The sequence below is a fragment of the Columba livia genome, chromosome 8 (assembly GCF_036013475.1).
Source record: "Columba livia isolate bColLiv1 breed racing homer chromosome 8, bColLiv1.pat.W.v2, whole genome shotgun sequence".
Taxonomy (NCBI): domain Eukaryota; kingdom Metazoa; phylum Chordata; class Aves; order Columbiformes; family Columbidae; genus Columba; species Columba livia.
In genome coordinates, this window is record NC_088609.1 from 15,024,875 (window position 1) to 15,044,801 (window position 19,927).

The 19,927-nt window shown below is 39.8% G+C and overlaps 1 protein-coding gene across 6 annotated transcripts in view; it reads left to right on the forward strand.

Annotated features, from left to right (window-relative positions):
- The first annotated feature begins 1,879 nt into the window (after positions 1-1,879).
- The window catches only part of TUT4 (terminal uridylyl transferase 4), a 50,257-nt gene continuing 32,209 nt past the window's right edge, over positions 1,880-19,927 (forward strand). For 3 of the 6 annotated variants that reach the window (XM_065071030.1, XM_065071035.1, XM_065071033.1), the window contains exons 1-5: positions 1,883-2,015; positions 10,465-11,140; positions 12,845-13,008; positions 16,467-16,583; positions 18,753-18,930. In XM_065071030.1, the coding sequence (XP_064927102.1) occupies positions 10,579-11,140; positions 12,845-13,008; positions 16,467-16,583; positions 18,753-18,930 (1,021 nt within the window). In that variant the 5' untranslated portion in view covers positions 1,883-2,015; positions 10,465-10,578. Of the gene's footprint in view, positions 2,016-8,282; positions 8,334-10,464; positions 11,141-12,844; positions 13,009-16,466; positions 16,584-18,752; positions 18,931-19,927 lie in introns of those variants that run through there. The other 3 variants (XM_065071031.1, XM_065071032.1, XM_065071034.1) reach the window with 3 other exon arrangements.

Sequence of the window (19,927 nt, forward strand, 5' to 3'; positions counted from 1 at the left end):
AGACGGAGAATACATTTAAATAAATTTTTAAAACCTAGTAAATCCTAAAAATACTTTTAAAAAATCATTCCAACGATTAAAACCATTCAACTAAGCATTTTTGGCCAGAAAATTAAGAAGAAGTTTACAAAACACTTTTACATTTTTTGAGGCATGATGCTATAGCAGTTTGGTTATGGGACTAAAAATGCGGCATCATACTGCAACATGAGACAAGCAAGGTTTTGCTCTGGAAAAGGACTTTACAAAATCTGCTTCCTGCAGCTTTATAATTATTGTCTCTGATTCCTAGATTAAATTTAGTGGCTTTCAGAATTGTATTTTCTCCTACAAACTGAGCCCAGAATCTGAAAGTTTTTGATCACTGGCACTGAGTTGGGAATTCTTTAAATAATGGCCAGCTGGCAGTATCACTCGGCATCCTCTTTTACTGCCATGTTTCTACACTTCTCCCCACAATAAACCATTTTTTTAAGATCAACAAAGGAGAAAGAATTGTTGCTGAATACACACAGAGATACACTATGTCAAAGGTGTTGGCTTTATAATGATTCAAGTTTTTAGAGCCAAACTGCAGAAACATTTTATACGAAAGTCTGTCCAGTTATTTGAACTAAATCTGATCTATTCCAATAAATTTCAGCTTGCAGGAAAAACGCCAGTCAGGTTTGCAAACTGGTGTGTGTTTGCTCACTAGCATGTTTAAATGTTGATCTAGGAGCACTAGAGCCAGTAGCAAATATAATTTAGTTACTTTTGCAATTTACTCTTTGGCCTACCAGACCTACTAAAAATCTGTCTCAAATAGGGCTGGACAAACCCCCACGCAGCTAACCTTGGCTGTCCCCAGAGGCACTGCAGCAGCCACTCTGTCACTGCTGACCTGCGCTGGCCGTGTTCCTGGAGGTGGAAGCTCTGCCCTGCCCTGAGCCACCCAGTCCTCGTTTTGTACAGTGTTAAGTTCAGGTGAACCACAAAAAGACAATTAGTGCTAAGGACTGGGCTGACTTTGCAATACATTCAGAAGTATGTTTTGTCGACATTTATGGAATCCAGCATTATAGATTTTGCAACTTTTGTTTATCTACATGGACTCACTGAGGTGGTGTTTCCAGCACTACTATTCACGTTGTTTTTAATACTTTCCTTTGAGCCCCTTTAGCAGTTCCACATTAATCATTATGCTCCTTGTTTTCCTGAAAGGCCTCCTTAGCCTGGGCTAGGCAGTGCCAACACCACATTTTGCTGCCAAGAAGGGGCAGTTCTGTCCCGGATCACTGCAAGATTTGCCTTGCACAAGCACTCGCCAGTTTCTTTAGGTCAGCCTGCAGCCCTGCCAAGAGCCGGGCCCTACTCCCCAGAGACCTGCCAGCAGACACGCTGGCCAAGATGCTGGCCCTGCCTGCTGCCGGGCCGGCTTCGGAGCCAAAATCAGGGAGCCAGGAGCCATTCCCCCCGGTAACCCTGTTTACCACGGGCCGCTTTGTGCGGAGCACAACGGGAGCACAGCAAGGCGGGGGGGGAAGCCCCGAGGACGGGGCACACACGGCCCGGCATGGGGCAGACCCACCCGGCTGGTCCTGACTCTAGGGCCTAGCGTGTGTGAGGAGAGCTCCGGCGTGAAAAATAGGGAAAAAACGGAAAATATTAGGGTGGCTGTGGGGAGCATTAAGGAAAAAAGGGAGCTGCTTATTCGCACATCCCCGCTTCCTGCTGTGGCACGGGGGGAGGGAGGCCCTGCTCGCCGGAGGAGATGGGAGGGGGTCTCCGAGGGACAGGGGGGTCTCAGTTGCAGGGGCGCTCCCCCGCTGGCCGGGCCGGCCATGGCCCCGTCCGCGCGCCCGGCAGCGCCGCCCGCCCTCGCAGCTCTCCCGCCCGCCCTCGCCCCACAATGCATCGGGCGGCGCGGCTGACATGGCGGCCGGGCCGGACTGAGCCGCTGGCGTCGGGGCCTCCAGCAGCTGGAGCCGGGCATGGCGGGGGCACAGCCCCGGCACCCCTAGCGCCGCAGCCAGGTACCGGGCTCCAGGGGCCGGGGGGGCCCCGCCCAGCTCGGTGGGCCTCCCCCAAGGGGAGGGGGTGGCTGGGCGCGCTCTGCTGTCTCTCCCCGAGCGAGGCGGGGGAAGGCGGGCTCGGGGGGGGCTGTGTCCGCGCCGGCGTCCCCCGCCTCAGTCCGCGGCGCCCCAGCTCCGCCCTGCCCCGGCCCTCCTGCCCTGCCCCGCCTCGGCGGCCCATCGCGGCCTCCCGCGGCCGGGCAGGGTGGCGGCGCCGGGGCTGCCCCGCGCACCCGGCCGGGGGTTCCGGTCATCGCCCGGGGGGGGCAGGGGGACACCCCCAAGGTCAGTGGGGAAGCGGAGCGGCCCCACGGCCGCATCCCGGCGGGCGGCCCGTCCCGAGCGCAGCGCCCGAGGGCTCTGCGGGGTCGGTTCTCCTGCCCGGTGGAATTAAATAACGGCGGAGGGAAGCCCCGTTGCAGGTGGTGAACCCCCCGGGGAAATGCCCCCTGTCCTGGGCCGGCCTCGGGAGCGGTGCCCCCCTCAGCCGTTTCTTGCCAAAGAGGTTCTGCTTTCTGTGGGTTACCATGTGCCTGAAATGCCACACGGGCATCCCTTCGTCTATGTGCTTGTGCTCTTTTGTTGGTTTATCTTGTATACAAATACAGCTGAACGACTTTTCTGCTTTTGCAATATGTTGCAATTTGCCAGTTGGCTGAATGTGTCGTATTACCTGAGGCCTTCTGGCTTTTAAGGTTGTTGCTGGGTATAATAAAGGAGGACGAGCTTGTAACGTGGGGAGGAACAATGTAATCAGGTTTAGGTTAAGGTAGGGATTAGTGCATTAAAAAGGTGGTTGTATTGAAGTATGGATCTAGCAATTTTTTTATATTCATGCCACTTCCACGTCGCTTGGCTTCCTGTCCTGGATTCAAGACTCATTGCATTTGCTTGAAAATAGGGGGGATTCACGTTATTTCTGATTTTATTTGACTTGTGCTCCTGGTTTCAGTAGGTACATTTTGGATAGTCTGACCCTAGATAGTTATGACATAATTATTTCCATGACAAGTAAACCATCCATGGAAGTAAGACTTTATTACAGTATATGGCAGAAGATGCTATATTAGGAGTGAGAGGTCTCCTCTACAAACATCAGTTTTGCAATGAGCTTTTAAAATAATTCTTTTTCCTAACTTTTGTGAAAATGCCTTCATAAAATTAATTTTGGGGTGGAATTACTGTTTCCCAGAACATATGTATTGGGATATGTTCCCAGAAAATACCTACAGGGGGATCAGAAAGTCCGTTCTGTGTCCTTTCCTTGCGCAGAAGACAGCCAGGGCTTTTCTCTCGTACCTCGCCTGGTAGAGGGAAGGAAGCCACCAGTTGCTGTGAGACACCTGCCTGGTGTGGGAATTTACCTGGTTCTTCCTCTGAAGGGGAGAAGAGAGATGAGGGAGCAGGGTTTCCCTGTGTCCTGCTTAAAAGCCAGATATCCCTGGCAAGCTCCTCTTAAATGTCTTGTGCATCTTGCTTGTCAGAGTAATGGTTTTGGATTGTGTATTTGTGTTGATAGCATAAAGCAGTTCAAAATTTTGCCCAGCCTGTTTTCTAGTCACAATGCTTGCTTTTGAAATTTTACAAATTGTTTCTACTAAATTAACTTTATTTTTGTTACTGTCTCAATGAAACAATGTAACACCCATACTGACTTGTACCGAGAACTCACAGAAAGAATCCTGCACTTCTGCTTAGTGGATTCATTTGCAGAATGGAAGCAATCGAGAGGAAGTGAACCTTTCTGGTGCTTTTGGCTCATTAAGACTATATTGTTCGATAAATTGTTTAATTACACATAAATGATAGTAAGTCTTTTAACTTGGAAGTACTAAAAACTTACTACCTAAATTTAGTAACAATGCATATGAGTCTCATTTTTATTTTTTATTTTTCTTTTCTTTTTTTTCTAACCAGAGGTGGATGCATACGTTTATATACTAATACGGTATCCTTGGTTCACAATTTTTGGTTCTAATGTTCTAGGAAATCTTTGGGTAAAGGCAATTTATCCTGTGTTCTTAATTTTTTTTTTTTTTTCCCTGTTGATGTAGGAAATAGTATTTCTAGCAAGAAGTAACTTTCAGATTTTAGTTTTTGATGTCAGTGAAGCGTGATTTGGGAGTCTGGAATCAGTTTTGTGTTACAAACTGTTGTGACTCGGTCTGTATACCAACTGTATGGATATATTTTTGAAAACTTTTCTAAAGTGGTGGTTTTCAGCATATTTCTTTCAGTAGTGAAAGTGCTGGATCCTGGTAGAGCAGACAAAAGGATGCTGGTAGAAGATCCATTTTCTTTAGCTGTAGTTTGTGAACCAGTTTGTGACTGGTATGAAGTAGTTAAAGGCTGCCCCTTCCTCAAGGTTTACAATTTGGTTGAAGTGATCACTATTGTTCAAATACAAGATCCAGATAAACTTCTACACCACAGGTACATACTGCTGTATCTTTATGTAGTGCAAACACCAAGTGTAAATGGAAGTTTAAGAATAAGTTGGATAAATTGAGTTTAAATGTGTAGCTGCTGTTTAAACCAGTTTCATAATCGGTTCAGGCCTCTGGAACCTGGTTTAGCCTCTGAAAGGCTTTAAACCTAATCAGTGCTGTACTGTTTTTTTTCCAGCCTCCTGTCCTGTATTGGTACAAATATTGTATTTGTTTGTTTTTAAAGTTAGAGCTACCTTGGATCAGTTCCCTAATCTGGTTACAGCGTGTATCTTGCAGCATACAGCGACACTCCAGGCAGGTGGTTCCCCTCTTCTGGCTTCAGTGCTCACTTCAGTTGATTATGAAATGTTTAAAGGACCATTACAGTAAAACCTAGGGTCAGAAACAACAGGTACTAAAGCATTAGGAATCTTTATATGAAATACAGAGTTAAGGGAAGGCGTTGTAACTTCTTTACACAGCTCGTGTGACTGAGAGAGGGTGGCTTTCCTGAGTTTGGCACAGGGCTCATTGGCAGTGACAGGTTCAGAAAGTGGTAGTTCTTGGCGTTTGGTGACGTGCCTCTCTCTTACCTTCCCAGTGAGTCATACCGTGTTGTAGGAGAGACAGCGGGTGCAAAGAGAGAACGGTCTATAACAAGCACATCTTGTATGGATCTCTCCTATCCAGTGTCTTCTGCTAATTTCTTAATTTAATTGTAAGATATTTGCACCTGTTTATGTTACTAGGTTTTGCATCGAGCAAAGCCTTTCCTGTTACTTCAGTCATTCAGTAGTACTTTTGTACTTTATAATCTTGTTACAGTTATATACTTGTTTATCTAATGGTCAGCCCTTAGTTTTCAGTCCTCCACGTTGTAAATACAACATCAGAGCTTCCTACTGAGTTACAAGTCTTCCCTAAGCCCAGAGTGCTAGTGTCATTTGCATCCCTGGTTTGTGTGTTAAATTTTGTGTGTACTTCCTTCTAGATAGAGTTCAGTAGTATTACATTTACTAGCCTAAATTCTATAGCCTGGAGAAACAGGAAGATCTGAAATGCTGTATAGCACTTATATGTCTGTTACTAAGAATACCAAAGGGTTTATTGCTGGAGGAGCCTGAGGTGCTTTAGTGGCCAGTAATCTCTGATAGTTTTAGTTAGTTTGGAAAAACATCAAAGATTTATGATAGTTTGTACTAAGTTATGTCTAGTTTATCATAAAACAAACGTAAACATGTGATAACTTTTTAAAAAACTATTGGCATAGAACATGGGAGAAGCTTGAATGGTTTGTAGAAGTCCTCAGACAAAAAAAAAGGGCCTAAGGCTGTAAACGGTCCAGGAAAGAGCCACCCCTCCAGCACATTGGGGGTGGCTGGAGACACTAGCTGTGCTACAATCTGAGCAGAGCACAGTGGACAACCTTGCCTCCTGTCTCCTTCTGTAACCTTTGTTTCCTGAATTTCCTTTCATTTTTGTTGAGGAAGTTCAGCTGGGCTATATTGGTAATCAGGCTGGGGGGGTTAATCACCCCACATACTACTGGAAGGCTGGCTGGGGAGATTGGAGCTTACAAGACAATCATAATGGGACAGATAAGAGCAGATAAAGTAGAGGTCTCCCTATCTCAAAGGAGGGAGTGTTTTATAGAAAGAGGACAATAACAATTATGTTTGTAGTACTTTCGCTGTTCATATTTAATCTAGTACTCCTTGGGGAAATGAAACTCATGAGACCATTGTCTTTGCCTTTAGTTGCTCTACTACACGCTTGTATTTGGACGTTTCAGCTAGTTGGGACCAAATTTTAGAATATATTTGCAATAATGTCAAAAGATGCTTGAGTTTCTTTATGTTTTCTGGAAAAATCATGCCTCGGTAGAGGAGAGCTCTCTGCTGAGGGGATGCAGGAGGAAGTTATGTTTCCTCTTAGGGAGCAGCTGAGAATGTTGTGTAAGTTCCTCCAGCTCCAGCATGTCTCCTGTGCTTGCCCCGTGGGCTGTGATTGACGGTGTGACAGAGGAGCACAAAACGAATGTATAGGAAACCAGGTATAATCAGTTCTGCTGCTAATTAAATGATTACAAAAGAAATGCTTTGCAAAAGAGCAACTCGGAATGCTTACAGTTTAACTTGAGCTTCGTCTTTGCCAAGGCCCTGTTATGGCAAATTCTGACCCAAAATGTATGTGTTTGAAGGACTTGGATACAATTGAACAACTTGAGAAGAACAAGTGAAACGGCAAGTGGGTAGAAATATCTTCTTGAAAGTGTTGGGGTTTTTTTTAATTCTTATTTGGAGGTAAGCATTACCCTGAGTTTTTGCAATTCAAATGCAGGATTTTCTAATGCTAGTCTGAGAGAAGAAGGAAACAAAAGAAACTGGCAGAAATGAAAGTGAAACAATCTCGTTCCTTGTCTCGTGAGTCTAAAATGAATTCTATAGTAGCGAAGTCAAAGCTGATTTTAAATATTTTTAATTTGATTGGTGTAGGTGTGTATATGTTTTATGATTTTCTAGAGTTTGAGGTCAGATGGTGCCTTCTCTGACCTCATGCTGTTGTATTTCAGCCAGATTAGTTTTCTTCCAAGAGCCAAGAGTTGAGGTAGGTTTCAGAGGAGTGACTGGCACTTTACATTCAGAAAGCAGGGGAAACCAAATCCCTTGTAACACCAGTATACTGAATAAACGAAATGTTTCAACAGGTTAGTCAATCACACCCTACTTTGCAGACACAGATGAAATAACTCTGTTTGTGTTGCTGGCCTGCCTTGGAGAAAATTCTTCTTTGATTCTACATCTGGCAATTTGGTATGAGCCTGTGAATAAGCTGTGCCATCCAGGTCCCTAACAAGGTGCCACCTCAGCACTGATTCACTCCGCTCTGGTGTTTTGTTTTCAACCCTGTTATTCTTTTTGGAGGCACTCCTTTCCCTCCTCCCATTCCCTTCTCTTCCCCCTCTCATATATAAATGGCCAATATCTGACAGGAGGAAGGATCTTTCTGAGACTGTCTTGGGTTTAGTAGTGGTCTCTTTTTTCTGTTTTTCATGTGAAGTTTCATTAGTTGGTTTACTTTCCAGTTCTTTGTGAGATGGTAACGTGTTTACTGTTGAATATGTTACAGCAATTTAGATTATGTTGTGTTTCCTAAATCATTTTGGTATTAAAGAGCAAAAGGAAAAAAAAAATCCCAAAGTACAACAATATTATCATTGCACTTGCATTTCAGAGTCTGAATTTCATTGTGGAACTTTTTTCTTTGTACACAATATTCTAGTCTTATGAAATTTTGTGACCTATCTTTATTCATATTTCTCAGGAATAAAGAATATATCAGGGCTTTTTAACCTTAACTACTCGCATGTGGTTATACTCACTCTCTTACTATGTAATGTGATCACAATCCTCAATTTATTAGCTGGGTTATAGTTTTTACTAGCAGGTTTTTTTTTCCTGTCACATTTGTACGTTTGATTAAAGCTTATATATTATCTTTGAGTACATAACTGTATTTTATTGAATAGATGAGATCAAATAATTTGAGCCTACAGTAGAATTTTGTGGACTTTTTTTTAAGACTTGCAAAATATGAGTCTAACAATTGGACACCTACAAAAAGCAGAGCAAAACGAAGCCCTGCTTTTCCTCCAATGCCAGAGTTTCAGGGTAGCTTTAAGCTGGAAGTGGTGCCAAGAGAAGTTGTCCCCACCCGACTAGTTGTTTGCAATTACCAGCTCCTGCTCCTCCTCCTCCTCCCTTGTGCCAGTTTTATATTCAGCTGATTGGGTTTCTGGGTTTGTTCACTGCAGAACTGCACAAGGGAGGGAGCAGCCTGAGGAGTGCGAGTAAGTACTCAGGGTTGCAGAGAGGGTGTTACTGCTCCTCTTGGAGTCGATGCCAACCTACGGGAAGGTGACAGTGTGGCCTTGGCGGGTTCCTGTCCGGAGCTGAAGGGTGATGTGAATGTCAGACATGAACTAGAAATGAAAATGGAACTGATGTGTGTGTGTGTGTGGGGGGGGTTGTTGGTTTGTTGGTTGGTCGGTTTTTTTTCCCCTATTAAGGTTGAGCAACTAAAACATAAGGAATACTTTAGAATTTTGAAAAATCCCACTCTTTTTTTAGTAACATAAAAAAACTTCACAGTAGAGTACAGTTTAAAGATAGCAACATCCCTAAGTAGCTGTAACACCTCCCCAGTGCTCTGTACTGGTTGCCAGAGACAAGAAGAATTTAGCCAACCTGGGGACCTTGGGCTGTTGTTACCACCCTGCAGCTGGAGCAGTGGGTTCAGGTGGGCAGTGGTGCCACCGACCTTGGAAGAGCTGCGGTGGGCAAGACTGACTGCACGCCCAATGCAAATGCTGTTTAATCTTTTTGATTTTTGGTCTTTGACTTTTGGTCTAGAAGTAAAAGCCAGCTGTAATCAGTGTGTAATAGAAAGTAGTTGTAATATTAACTAGATGTATTTATGAGATGAAATACTTAGCTGTTGGAATGAATTTAGTAATACAGACTTTTTTTTTCTTTTCTATTTTACTGAAGACTTTGATGTTGACATTAACTTCAAGAAAATTCTTGTGTTTTTTGTTTATTTGTTTGTTTTCATTTTTGAAAGGTAATATATATTTTCAATTATGTCAATATAGGAATAAGATAACAATTTTTAGCATGTGCTTTGTGTCCTGAAGTATTTTCTAATTCATGTCCCTTTAAAATGACAGAGTAACTACAACATATAGCCTGAAAAAAAAATTGTCTTTTATAGATATAATATTCAGAAAGTTGTTTCAGTTGGTTTTTTTTTAACCAGACATTTTAATCTGATCCTTCCTTCTGGTTCTAAAGTACAGAAGTACATTGTGATACTTCTAGTAGTTGTAATTAATTGATTTTTATTCCTTTTCTTCACTAAATGATAAACTCCTTATTTTGATGGGTTCTCTAAAACCCAGAAATTTCACTGGATTATGCTTTTACCTACCTAATATGTACGTGGACAGGAGAGAAACTGTATTTCCAAACTCCATATCTTGCTATAGTTTTATAAAATTTATTTTCTCCTATGTCTAATATTTCATGCTCGTAATTTTTTATTGCTATCTGAAGGTTATTTAAAAAAGAGGTAAATCCAAGTTCTTGTTACAGGTACCCCTTTCATTTTCTATATTTGTATGAGCAGTTCCTTACAAACAGATCCACTGATTCATGCTCAGCTTCCCATTGGAAGAACAATCTTTGAGTTGTCTCCAACATGAAGCTCAGATGATATACCACTTAAAGAATGGAGGTTTAGATAAATAAAATTAATCTGCAGCTAAGCAAATAATTTTCCAGTTGTGCTTTTTTTTTGGCTAAGCAAAATCTTATTTCATTGATGGCAGTTAACTTCTATGAAAATTGTGTCAGAAATATGCTTAAGTATCTGCGGATAGAGGTGATAGGTCAGGTTTGTTATTAATACTTTGAGCTGTATCTCTAAATACTTTTAAAAAAAAATCAGTTAATAGTAAAGTGGAGCTTGGTTGCTGGAAACTGAATTAGAGTTCTCTAGTTGCTAATTTGAGTGGTATGCTTAGTGAGTGGTATTTTTTAGATGCGTGTGTTGTTTTTTTTTTCCCAGTGTAGCTGCAGACATCTACGTTCTTTTTTTTTTTTTCAGAAAGCCAAAAATAGGAAGGAAAGAAAAAAGCAAGCTGTTGACAGGTTTATCACTGAGTGTTTTTTTGCCATGTTCTGCCATTTTTTTGTCTCTTTGTATCCCCTTCTCTCTTAAATAGAAGTCAAGATGATCAAAAGTTTCATGAGTTTTACTTAAATACGGAATGTATTATGAAAATTCACTTATGCCTGTTGGGTGAATATCCTTTCTATAATGATTTGTTTTTCTTTGGAGATATTTATTTTGATATATTGTCTACATAGGGCTTGGATATTTTTCCTCCACTTAAAAAATGTCTGTCATTATTTCTTCAGTAGACAATCAGCTACGATCCTTGCCTGTACTGTGGATTTAAAATCAACTGCAAATTGCTGAAGAATTGCACTTCAAGTGGTCCCAAGAGACAGGAGGAGCAGGTCTTCGCTATAATGGAAGAGGCCAAGAGCTCGAAGAATGGAAATCATGACCCAAGGAAGTCTGTCCGTCTTGTCTGTGAGGAAGGCAAGGCAGTCAAAATTACAAATAATCAAAATTATAAACATAATAGAAATGACAGATCTGTGAAGGATGTTGGGAGAAGCTCTCCAAGTGGGAATAGCAGCAAAAAAAGTAAACAAAATGATGTTTGTTCTGAAAAACAAGGAGAAAATAAATCATGCAGAGTAAATAGTTGTATTTCTGGAGCTAAAGATACGGGGTCAAATGTTCAGGATCGAAGTCATGGAAAAGCAAAAAAATTTTCTAATTTATCAGCAGCAGTGGAAAACCTGAAACAGACAAAAGCTCAAGCAGTGGGAGAAAACTTTCCGGGCTCCCACGTTTCAGGGAACGGGCTCGGTACGGAAAGCTTAACAGCTGCACAGAAAGGGAAACTGGTGTTGGAAAATCCACCGGGAATTCATCCATTGAAAACTGGTGCTGATCAGACTGGTGAGCCTGGTAAGACTGCTTCAGATCAAAGGAAAATGGAACATAAGCCTGATGACTTCAGTGAGTATTATTCACCACTGCTCTATTCAATCTTCTCCTCGTAAAATTGTTATGAATCTGAAACGGGCTTTGAAATGTTTCTATTTGCATGTTTGGGTTTTTTTTGGTTCTTTTTTTCACATATAGTAAGTTGCTGATTACATTTAGAGAGAGCATACTATTCATTGACACATATTACTTAGAGAATAAGAGATTATGATAATAGCTGTCCTTTTATCTCATGCCTAAGACATAAACATCTTTGCAAGATACTTAGTGTGCGTGGGTTTCAGGCAATTTTGTGAATATAATGTCTTGAGAGGGGAGAACCCTTCATAATGTCATTGCTACTTATGGAAATGCCAGCTATTTCTGCTTTTCAGAAACATCAGAGGAAAAATCGGCAAGAAAAGGTTTTTTTATAGGTGGGAGAAAATATTTACCTTAAGTTCTGTGATTGTTTTGCTCTTTTTGCTACTAAAAGCATTTAGGGTATATTTTGGCAGATGGCTTTCAGTTTAGGGAGCTCTGGAATACATACCATCCATCAGTGGTTACCCTCATGAGTGTTCAGTTCTTATACATATTTTTCAGTTTCAGAATTAAATATATGGATTAGGCTTTCTCTTGCTTCAAGTTAACTCCTTAGTTCAGGATTTTTTACCCTTTTTCAGAATGTAGCTCTTTCTAATAAAAATGCTGTTTCAAGATGACGTGCTAGTGCAGACCTTCTGTTTGAAGTGTTTCCCACTATTGCAACAGCCACAGTTGCTTGCATGGGAATACTAGGAAAATATTAAAGTGCATATTTTTTTAGCTGTGTTAAAAAAATTTAACAGGAAAAATATGTTGAAATGGCAGCATTCTCTGAGCAGTCAGGTCTTTGTGGACCACCATCATGTACTGTAGGGACCATCTGCCACTGAGAAATCAGGACTTGAAAACTTGCTCAATTTTGATTCCTGACTAGTTTGGGGGCACAGATCTCATTTGAAAGGAAAGAAAAAAAAATCCGAACCACAAATAACCCTCAGTTTTGCTGATGTAAAAACTACTGGGATAATTTAAGATGTAGATGTTTGTCCAGATGACTGGACTGTGAACAATTCGTAGGCATCTGGAGGAACTGGCCTTTCGGAGTTGCCGTACGTGTTTGTGCGTAGCAGCGTTCCACAGTTCTGTGGTTGCCAGCCGTGGGTGTCACGGTGTCGCCAAGGGTTCAGGTGTGACTCCAGCAGCCTTCTAAATCCAGGGCTTGGAACACCTGATGTCTGGCTCTGTAGGATCATTTCGGTGAACATCTTTAAGGTAGTTCTGTGATTGTTTCCTTAAGAAAATGTATTGTGTAAATAATTTTAAGCCTAATATTTCTTATTTTTGTTACAGTAGAGCATGAGGATGTTGTGTACTTTGTCCTGCATAACAAAAAAACCCTTTCTTGCCTTGAATAACTTTAGAGACTGTGAAGTTATGACCAAAACACAAAATGAATCTTTTTTTTTTCTCTTTTTGATAAGCACTCTTAGTAGCACACTGATTTCTGAAGTGTCTTCAAAATACTGGTTAACATAGTGAAAAGATTCTAACATCCAAGGGGATGTTGGCCAGCCTTTGGACAAAAAACTGGAATGTAGCTCTAATTTGTGTCTGGCTCTTAACTGCTCTGAACTTGCACTTTTCTTCTCCTTGAGTTACTCTGAAGAAAATAACTATTTCTTTCCCTAGGTAAAATAAAGAATTCTGAATCAACTAAAGAACATACTTTGGAAGCTGATTATTTAGAAAACACCACTGTTATTGACGAATCTAATCTGACAGTTGAACAGCAACTAGGATTGAAACAAGCTGAAGAACGTCTGGAAAGAGATTATATCTCCCGACTTGAAAAAGTAGGTTGAGTTATTTGTCAGATGAAAAAGAAAATAGGTGTCTTCTTTCATTATAATCACTATATTTCTGGTTGGGTGGCATTTCAACTAGAGCCTATTGCCTGTGTTTCTTTCTTCTTTATAATGAATCACTTTAGCAGCCTAAGATATTATCCCTAATAGTTAACTAGTCATTCATCGTGGCAGATGATGTGGACTGAAAACTTACCCTTCCTTTTGTGGCACATGTGGCCTGTATTTTTCAATTTTACAGACCTAAAGGTTTACAGTTCCCTTACTTACCTAAGATTTTCTAGAAGGTCTGGTTACCTGGAAACTTGGAATACAGGATCGAGAGGCACCTTGCGCTATCTTCAGTATATTAGCACCTTCATCTGCACTGAAGATGACTCCTTAAAAATGTTTGTCTAAACCGTTCTTAATATTATCTGCAGTGAATCAAATTTCAGAGGCAGTATAGGTAACCCAGAAGTTTTACTTAATGTCTAATATAAGTTTCTCTCACAGCATTTTCATCCCTCATATGCTCTCCTAGCAAAATAAACATAAATTTATTACTTTTTTCAGCAATTTTCTACATGTTGAAGATCATTACCATTCCTACCGTCTTATCTTCTTGAGACTTGCTCTTTTTTTCTTTGGTCTTGGGATTTTTTAGTTACTGGTTCATTCTTGTTGCATTTCTGTAGGCATCTAGCGTGTGACTGGTATCCAGAATTGGACATGCAATTTCAGCTGAGGTCTTACATGGAAAGAGGAAAGCTGACTTCATCTGTCCAAAATACAGCATTTGTGTTTAGGGCATCTGCTTTTTTAGCAGCAATAGGATGTTGGCTTGTAGTTTGACCAGCAGTGATCCCTGTATCTTTTTCTTAAGGAATATCCAATCAAGTCTTCCCAGCCCTTGATTTTTTTGTACTTGATAATACCTAAGGAGGAATGGTACTTTGCTTTGATATTATTTAATTGCAGCTTTTTTATTCAGTTTATCTGATTTGTTGTGATCACCGAATTTTTGTCATCATATGTCTTCTGTAACCTCTGCCAACTTGGTATCTTTTGTGTTTGTAGTCAGCACACCCCGTATTGCATTTCCTAAGTCTTCAACAAAAATACGAATGTTTTGACCCCAGAAGGACTCCTGTTGAAAAGTACTTGGCACTGCATTGGTGGTGAGCCAGTGTGTGTATGTGTAGTCCAAGGACAGTTTTCTGAGCAGTTTTGCTCTCACCTTACTGTTCTTTATTTATTTAAAAAATTCAAGATACAACATCTGCTGCTGCTTGTTCAAGTGTTATGATTTTATTTTTAAAAAATAATCTTAAAATTGGTGTATTGCAATTTGTTTATAGCAGATCAGTTTGTCACCTATGACCTATTTTATGTGCTTATTAATAACATAATTTATTACAGAATTTTTCTAGGTGCCAGTTCTGACTGATCTTTAATTCCTTGGCTCATCCTCTTTAGCCATTTAAAGATATTCTTAAGTTTCTCTTTCCCAGTGGTCAGGAACCTTCCCATTCTCTGAGTTCTTTAAAATACAACCACCCCTGAGGTGGATTAGTATCCAAGCACTCATGTCATGAGGCCTGTCTTGTTTAGATGCATCCGTCTTAACCAAGTAGTAGTCTGTAGCTTTTTTTGTCTTGCTATTTTGAGTTCTTGCCCCTTTCATTAGTCTTAAGCGTAACTAGATGATTAAGAAAGGCTTTGCAATAGAGACAAAATAAAAGATATTACATGATTCCACCTTTCTGGCAACATCTGTTGATATAATACTGCTGATCGGTATTGTAATGAAATAGTCCATTTCTTTTAATATCATTACTGCTGATATTCATTCAGTTTTAGAAGAGAGGTAAAATATTTTTATCTCCTTCAATCATCAGGTGTTGGATACTTGAATCTTCCAAGCTAGGCAAGTGTAACTGCCTGTAAGTTGTTTTCCAAATAAATGCTTAGTTTCATCTTACAAGGTATCTGTCTCATAGAAAATGAGGATTAAGAGAATTAGTAATAAAAGCATAATGACCATGTTATTTTAAAGTGATATTTACCTTTAGCTGAAGGGTATCAGACTTTTTTTTTTTTTTTTTTTCCAAAAGCAAAAGATCAGACACAGTAAGTGGAAAAACTTGCCCAAATTTAGCAGTGGTTTAAGTTTCCTTGTAGTGAGTCAAATTTGTTTAACTGATCTATAGTCCACCTTAGTGTTGTTATGTCACTGTTTAAACATCTGGTGTTTTCAGTGTACTTCTCGGTTTTGGTAAATATAGATGTATTAGAATTAGAATGAAAATGTTAAGCAGGGGTTTTTGTCTTCCAGTTTTAACTGGTATTAGTTATTGGAAGAATGCTAACAAGTCTGTAAAAAAAACTAAGGCCTTTTTGAGGGGCCTTTTTATCTTTCCAAAGAGCATATAAAAAAGTGTTGAATATCTATAACTGTGTTGTTAGAGCAAGAAAACAGAACTGCAGGATGAGACAGTTTAAAGTGGAGTATTTGCAAACAACCCCTCATCATTGCAGAGGTGGTCCTTTCTGCCTTTTATTCTAGTAGTTCTTAGTGGTTTCCTGGTTGAAAAGACTCCCCAGTACCCCCTTTTAGACCTTAGGAAAATAGTCATTTCCTCCCGCTTCATCTTCTCCTGAGGCTTCGCAGCTTCTTGCAGACTCTCAGAGCTCTCCATCTGTGTGCTCTATCTCTCCCAGCCTGTCTTTACAAAAAGATGCTTGTTCTTCACATTTCTCCAGTTTTAAGCATTGCAAATTATTCGTCAAAATGGCATAATCTTATCCCTTCTCAGAGGATCCCACCTTATCCAGAGTATAGTCATTAGTAAGTCAGAAACTGGCTATCTTCCTGCTTCCTGGCCAGCCGCACCCTTTTTAATGGAACAAAAACTGCGGTACTTGCAGAGTACGCTGCAGATACGCCAGCCAAACACCACCACCATCTGTCATAACATGTATAGTAGATGGGATGAACACTCCACATTTTCTCATCAGAGAAAAGAGGATAGATGCTGAGATTTCATAAATCCATAGTTAGTAAAAGCTTGAGCTGTCAGGGGAGCAGCTTACTGGCCTTTAGGTCAGCCTTAAGAGGCATAAACTCTTCAGTCTTAATCTTGCCTCACTAGAAGTTACTGAGGTGTTCCTGCTCCGGCAGGGGGATTGGACTGGATGATCTTTCGAGGTCCATTCCAATTCCTAACATTCTGTGATTCTGAGAAGTGTCATATTCAAGTTATCTCACTTCTTTTCCTCACTTTCCCCACTTGTCATATGGGTAAAAATTAATTTTCACTGTGGTTTTTGGAGGTTAATGTTTGCAAGGCACCTTGGCATTTCAAGTGTTGCATAATTGTTAAATACAATTTATTATTCAAATAATTTTTGCAGACACTATTGGCAGCAACATTTTCTTTTAATCTATGGCCATTTTTCCTCAGCGCTCCCCAGAATACACCAGCTGTCAGTATCTATGCAAGCTCTGCTTAGTTCACATTGAAAATATCCAGGGAGCTCACAAGCATATTAAAGAAAAACGGCATAAGAAAAATATAATGGTAAGTTAACAAGTATGATTTTTGACTGATATATGTTCCCCCCTGCCTTTCTTTTTTTAAACAAAAGAATTGTTTTTTTTTGGTTATGTGGTACGTTTTCTTTGTTTGGTCATCCTCATTCAGCTGGAAGTTTGTGTGCTGAGCAGAGATCCACAAATTTCTGTTGCTTTCTTTCTGTTTGAGAGTAAGGACTTGATGATCTGTCCAAGCAGAGAGGAGAGAACATTTTTGATTATTGCTTCTGAATTAGTGTCTCTGAGTAGTGGGCAGTTCATCATACTTGTAGAAACAGAAAGCAGGATAACTTAAGGTAACTTACTTGAAAACATGCTTAGTTTTTCTGTTTCTTAAAAAGAAAAAATAATTGCTCCAGGGACTGGAGGTGGAGTTGGGGATGTAGTTTTTGTCTGTTTTTTTCTCTGTTGTCTGGCTTGTGGGATTTTTAGCAACATCCTTTCTGTTGATGGATAAGCAGAGGGGGATAGTGTGTCTAGACTAAAAAAACAGAATTAAAGTAGGGAGAGATTCAATTCCTGAGTCACTCATCATTGCCCTGGGTTTATGTCTAATATGAAAAACAGTTCTAAGCTTTTCAAAGAGAAAAAGAGTTTCCTTATCAGATACTATGGTGTTACCATTTGCTTTGCTTTAAAGAACTGTTACATGCATGAAATCCAGTAAATGGCACAGAGATTTTCTCGCCAACCTGTTTTTTGTAAATGCTGATGACTACAAATTCCCAAGTATGTAGTTTTTGTGATTCAGGTAGTTAAAATTACTCTTCCTATAATCATTCCCCCAAACTCAGTCACTTAGTTACTCCTGTTTCCACGTATTTCTTGCAATACTTACTTTGTAATCATTGCTCTTAATTCTATCATATATGCAAGCCATCACCTGGAAAACTCTGAATGCCATAAATATGGTTTACATCTCAGAAAGCAACATATTTTTATTACGTTGAGTTAGTATTTGTAAAGGATTCTGGTTCTTTTGCTGTCTGCTAAATTGCGTAATGAAAAAAGTTAATAAACTGGCAACAAACCAGCCCCATGTCTGATATGGAAACACTTTCATACCATGTTTTTTGTGTGCTCAGGGAGAGAGAAATTGAGGAATGAGGTTCCTGTACCACTGAATGGAAATGCCAGAGGAAAGGGAGCAGTTTCAGCTTTTAACACTTGTCTTCAAATAGCTTTACATTGTGTGCCACATCAGTGATAAGAACTATCTGTCTAAAAGTTACTTCATAAAATACTTCTGTTTACTGCTCTGACTATGAGATACATGATTATCAAATAAGCTTAGCAGCAGCTGTGGCTTCGCCACTCAAGAAAAGCTCTAAAGCAGCGACATAAAAAAAACCCACAGTCCTTTACAAATGCATCTACTCTTTCTTCTGTTCTTATTTGAACAAATTTAGCATAAGAGTTGAGAGAGGCAGCCTAGAAATAACCAAACATTTTCATACTGTACTGTTTTCTTAGTGCATAATTATTTTCTTGTTATTATTTATTTTTGTTGTCAGTCACGTATTTAATTTAGTTGATGAATTTGTGAAACAAGTGATTGTTGTACTTACTCCCAGTGACTCGATGCATCTGACATTTCTTGCTGTTGGATTAAATTGATTGTAATTTGATGCACTAAAAATAGCACTTTTTGGCACCAGCTGTTTAGGCAGCAATGAGGCTCAGTCCCACATTTCTTGGAGCCAGGAATACTTTTTTGCTTCTGATATCTTTCCTTCAAGTACAATCCACCCTGAAAAAAATCTGTGTGACTCTAGAAAAACTTTCTCAGCTCAGTTCCTTTGATTATATAGGAACAATTACAGCTTTTCATTTCCTTGGATGAATTCTGTTTCAGAACTGTCAGCAAACGTGGTTCAGGAATGTAACACAACAGATTTTCTCCCCAGTTGCCAGCTGTGAAACAACATGTTCTATTTAAATACTGGGCATCTACTGCCATTTCTGGGAGCCACACAAGCACAGTGGCCTGTTAGGCCGGGCTTAATTCCTACCTTTGAAAGTGTTTGTTCAGGACACCATGGAAATAGCAGAGCACAAACGGCAAACAGTATGTTCTAATATCATGCAGTTGTATGAGATAACCTTTTTCTCTTAAAATATCAGTTTTTGCTTTTATCATCCAACAATTATTCAGGAAAAACAAGAAGAAAATGAGCTGCGTGCCCTTCCACCCCCCTCTTCTGCACAGCTGGCTGCTCTGAGTTTTACACTCATTGAGGCAGCAAATGAACAAGGCATATCAGATGATGACTTCAGAATTCGTCAAGAAATTGTAAACGAGATGGAGAAAATTATTCAACAGCCCTTACCAGGTATACATAGTATTCTCCATTTTCTTTAGGTGAAGATTTTCCTTTTTATTTGTTTTTACACAGATTTTGATACCTTCATTAATGATTAATTAATGCATTTTGGGGTTAAATTATCTTTATATTATACAGTATGAATATATACGGGCATTTTAATACAAACTGACAGTTGATTTAAAAGGAGCTAACAACCCTACAAAAAAGATAAATATATGGTTGTGCTTATTTTTTGCTTCTTTCTCATATGTGTTTATTGAAGCTGTTGGTCCTCTTTGAAGTGATGATTTCTGCTGAAAAGTGGAAATTTCCAGGGCACAAAATATTTCCTTCCATGTTTAAAGCCTCAGCCACTGAGGATCTCCCTCAGGCTCTAATCCCACAAACCTTCACTTCTGTACCTTGCCCAGCATTACTGAATATCTGTGGCTGCTACGGTAGAGATGGGAAAATGAGAAGGACTTTCAAATACATTTTTTCCTACTGGACCTTCATTTGTTTATAACATCTTTCAGTGCAGATAAATGTTGCATGAGATTTTTCTTCCTAGAACTCCACTTTAAAAAAAAAAAAACAAAACTAGACCTCAGCTATGAGTGATTTTGGTAAGCATATGAGACATTTGCAGTACTTAATTGTGATCCGAAATACCTGCAGGTATTAAGCAATAACTGTTTAAACAAATAATTAAAACCAACAACAATTATTGTTTAACAGATATTTCTTCTCCTGTATATTTATGGTTTGTGGGTCCCAAAATGAGCAGAGGTGTTCTTTGAGATCAACTATAGCTTCCCAAAGTCTCTTGAATTGTCTGAAATAAGTACAAATATTAAATTCACTTAACCACAAATAAATGTCATACCTCATCTGCCTTTTTCTTGATTGAGTGCTTTATGTTGATTAAAAATTAGAGTAATTAAAAAAAAAGTTTGAGTAGGTTAAATGTTTGTTCCACCTTTTTTTTTTTCATCGGTGGGTCAGTGAAGTTCAGGGCATTAAT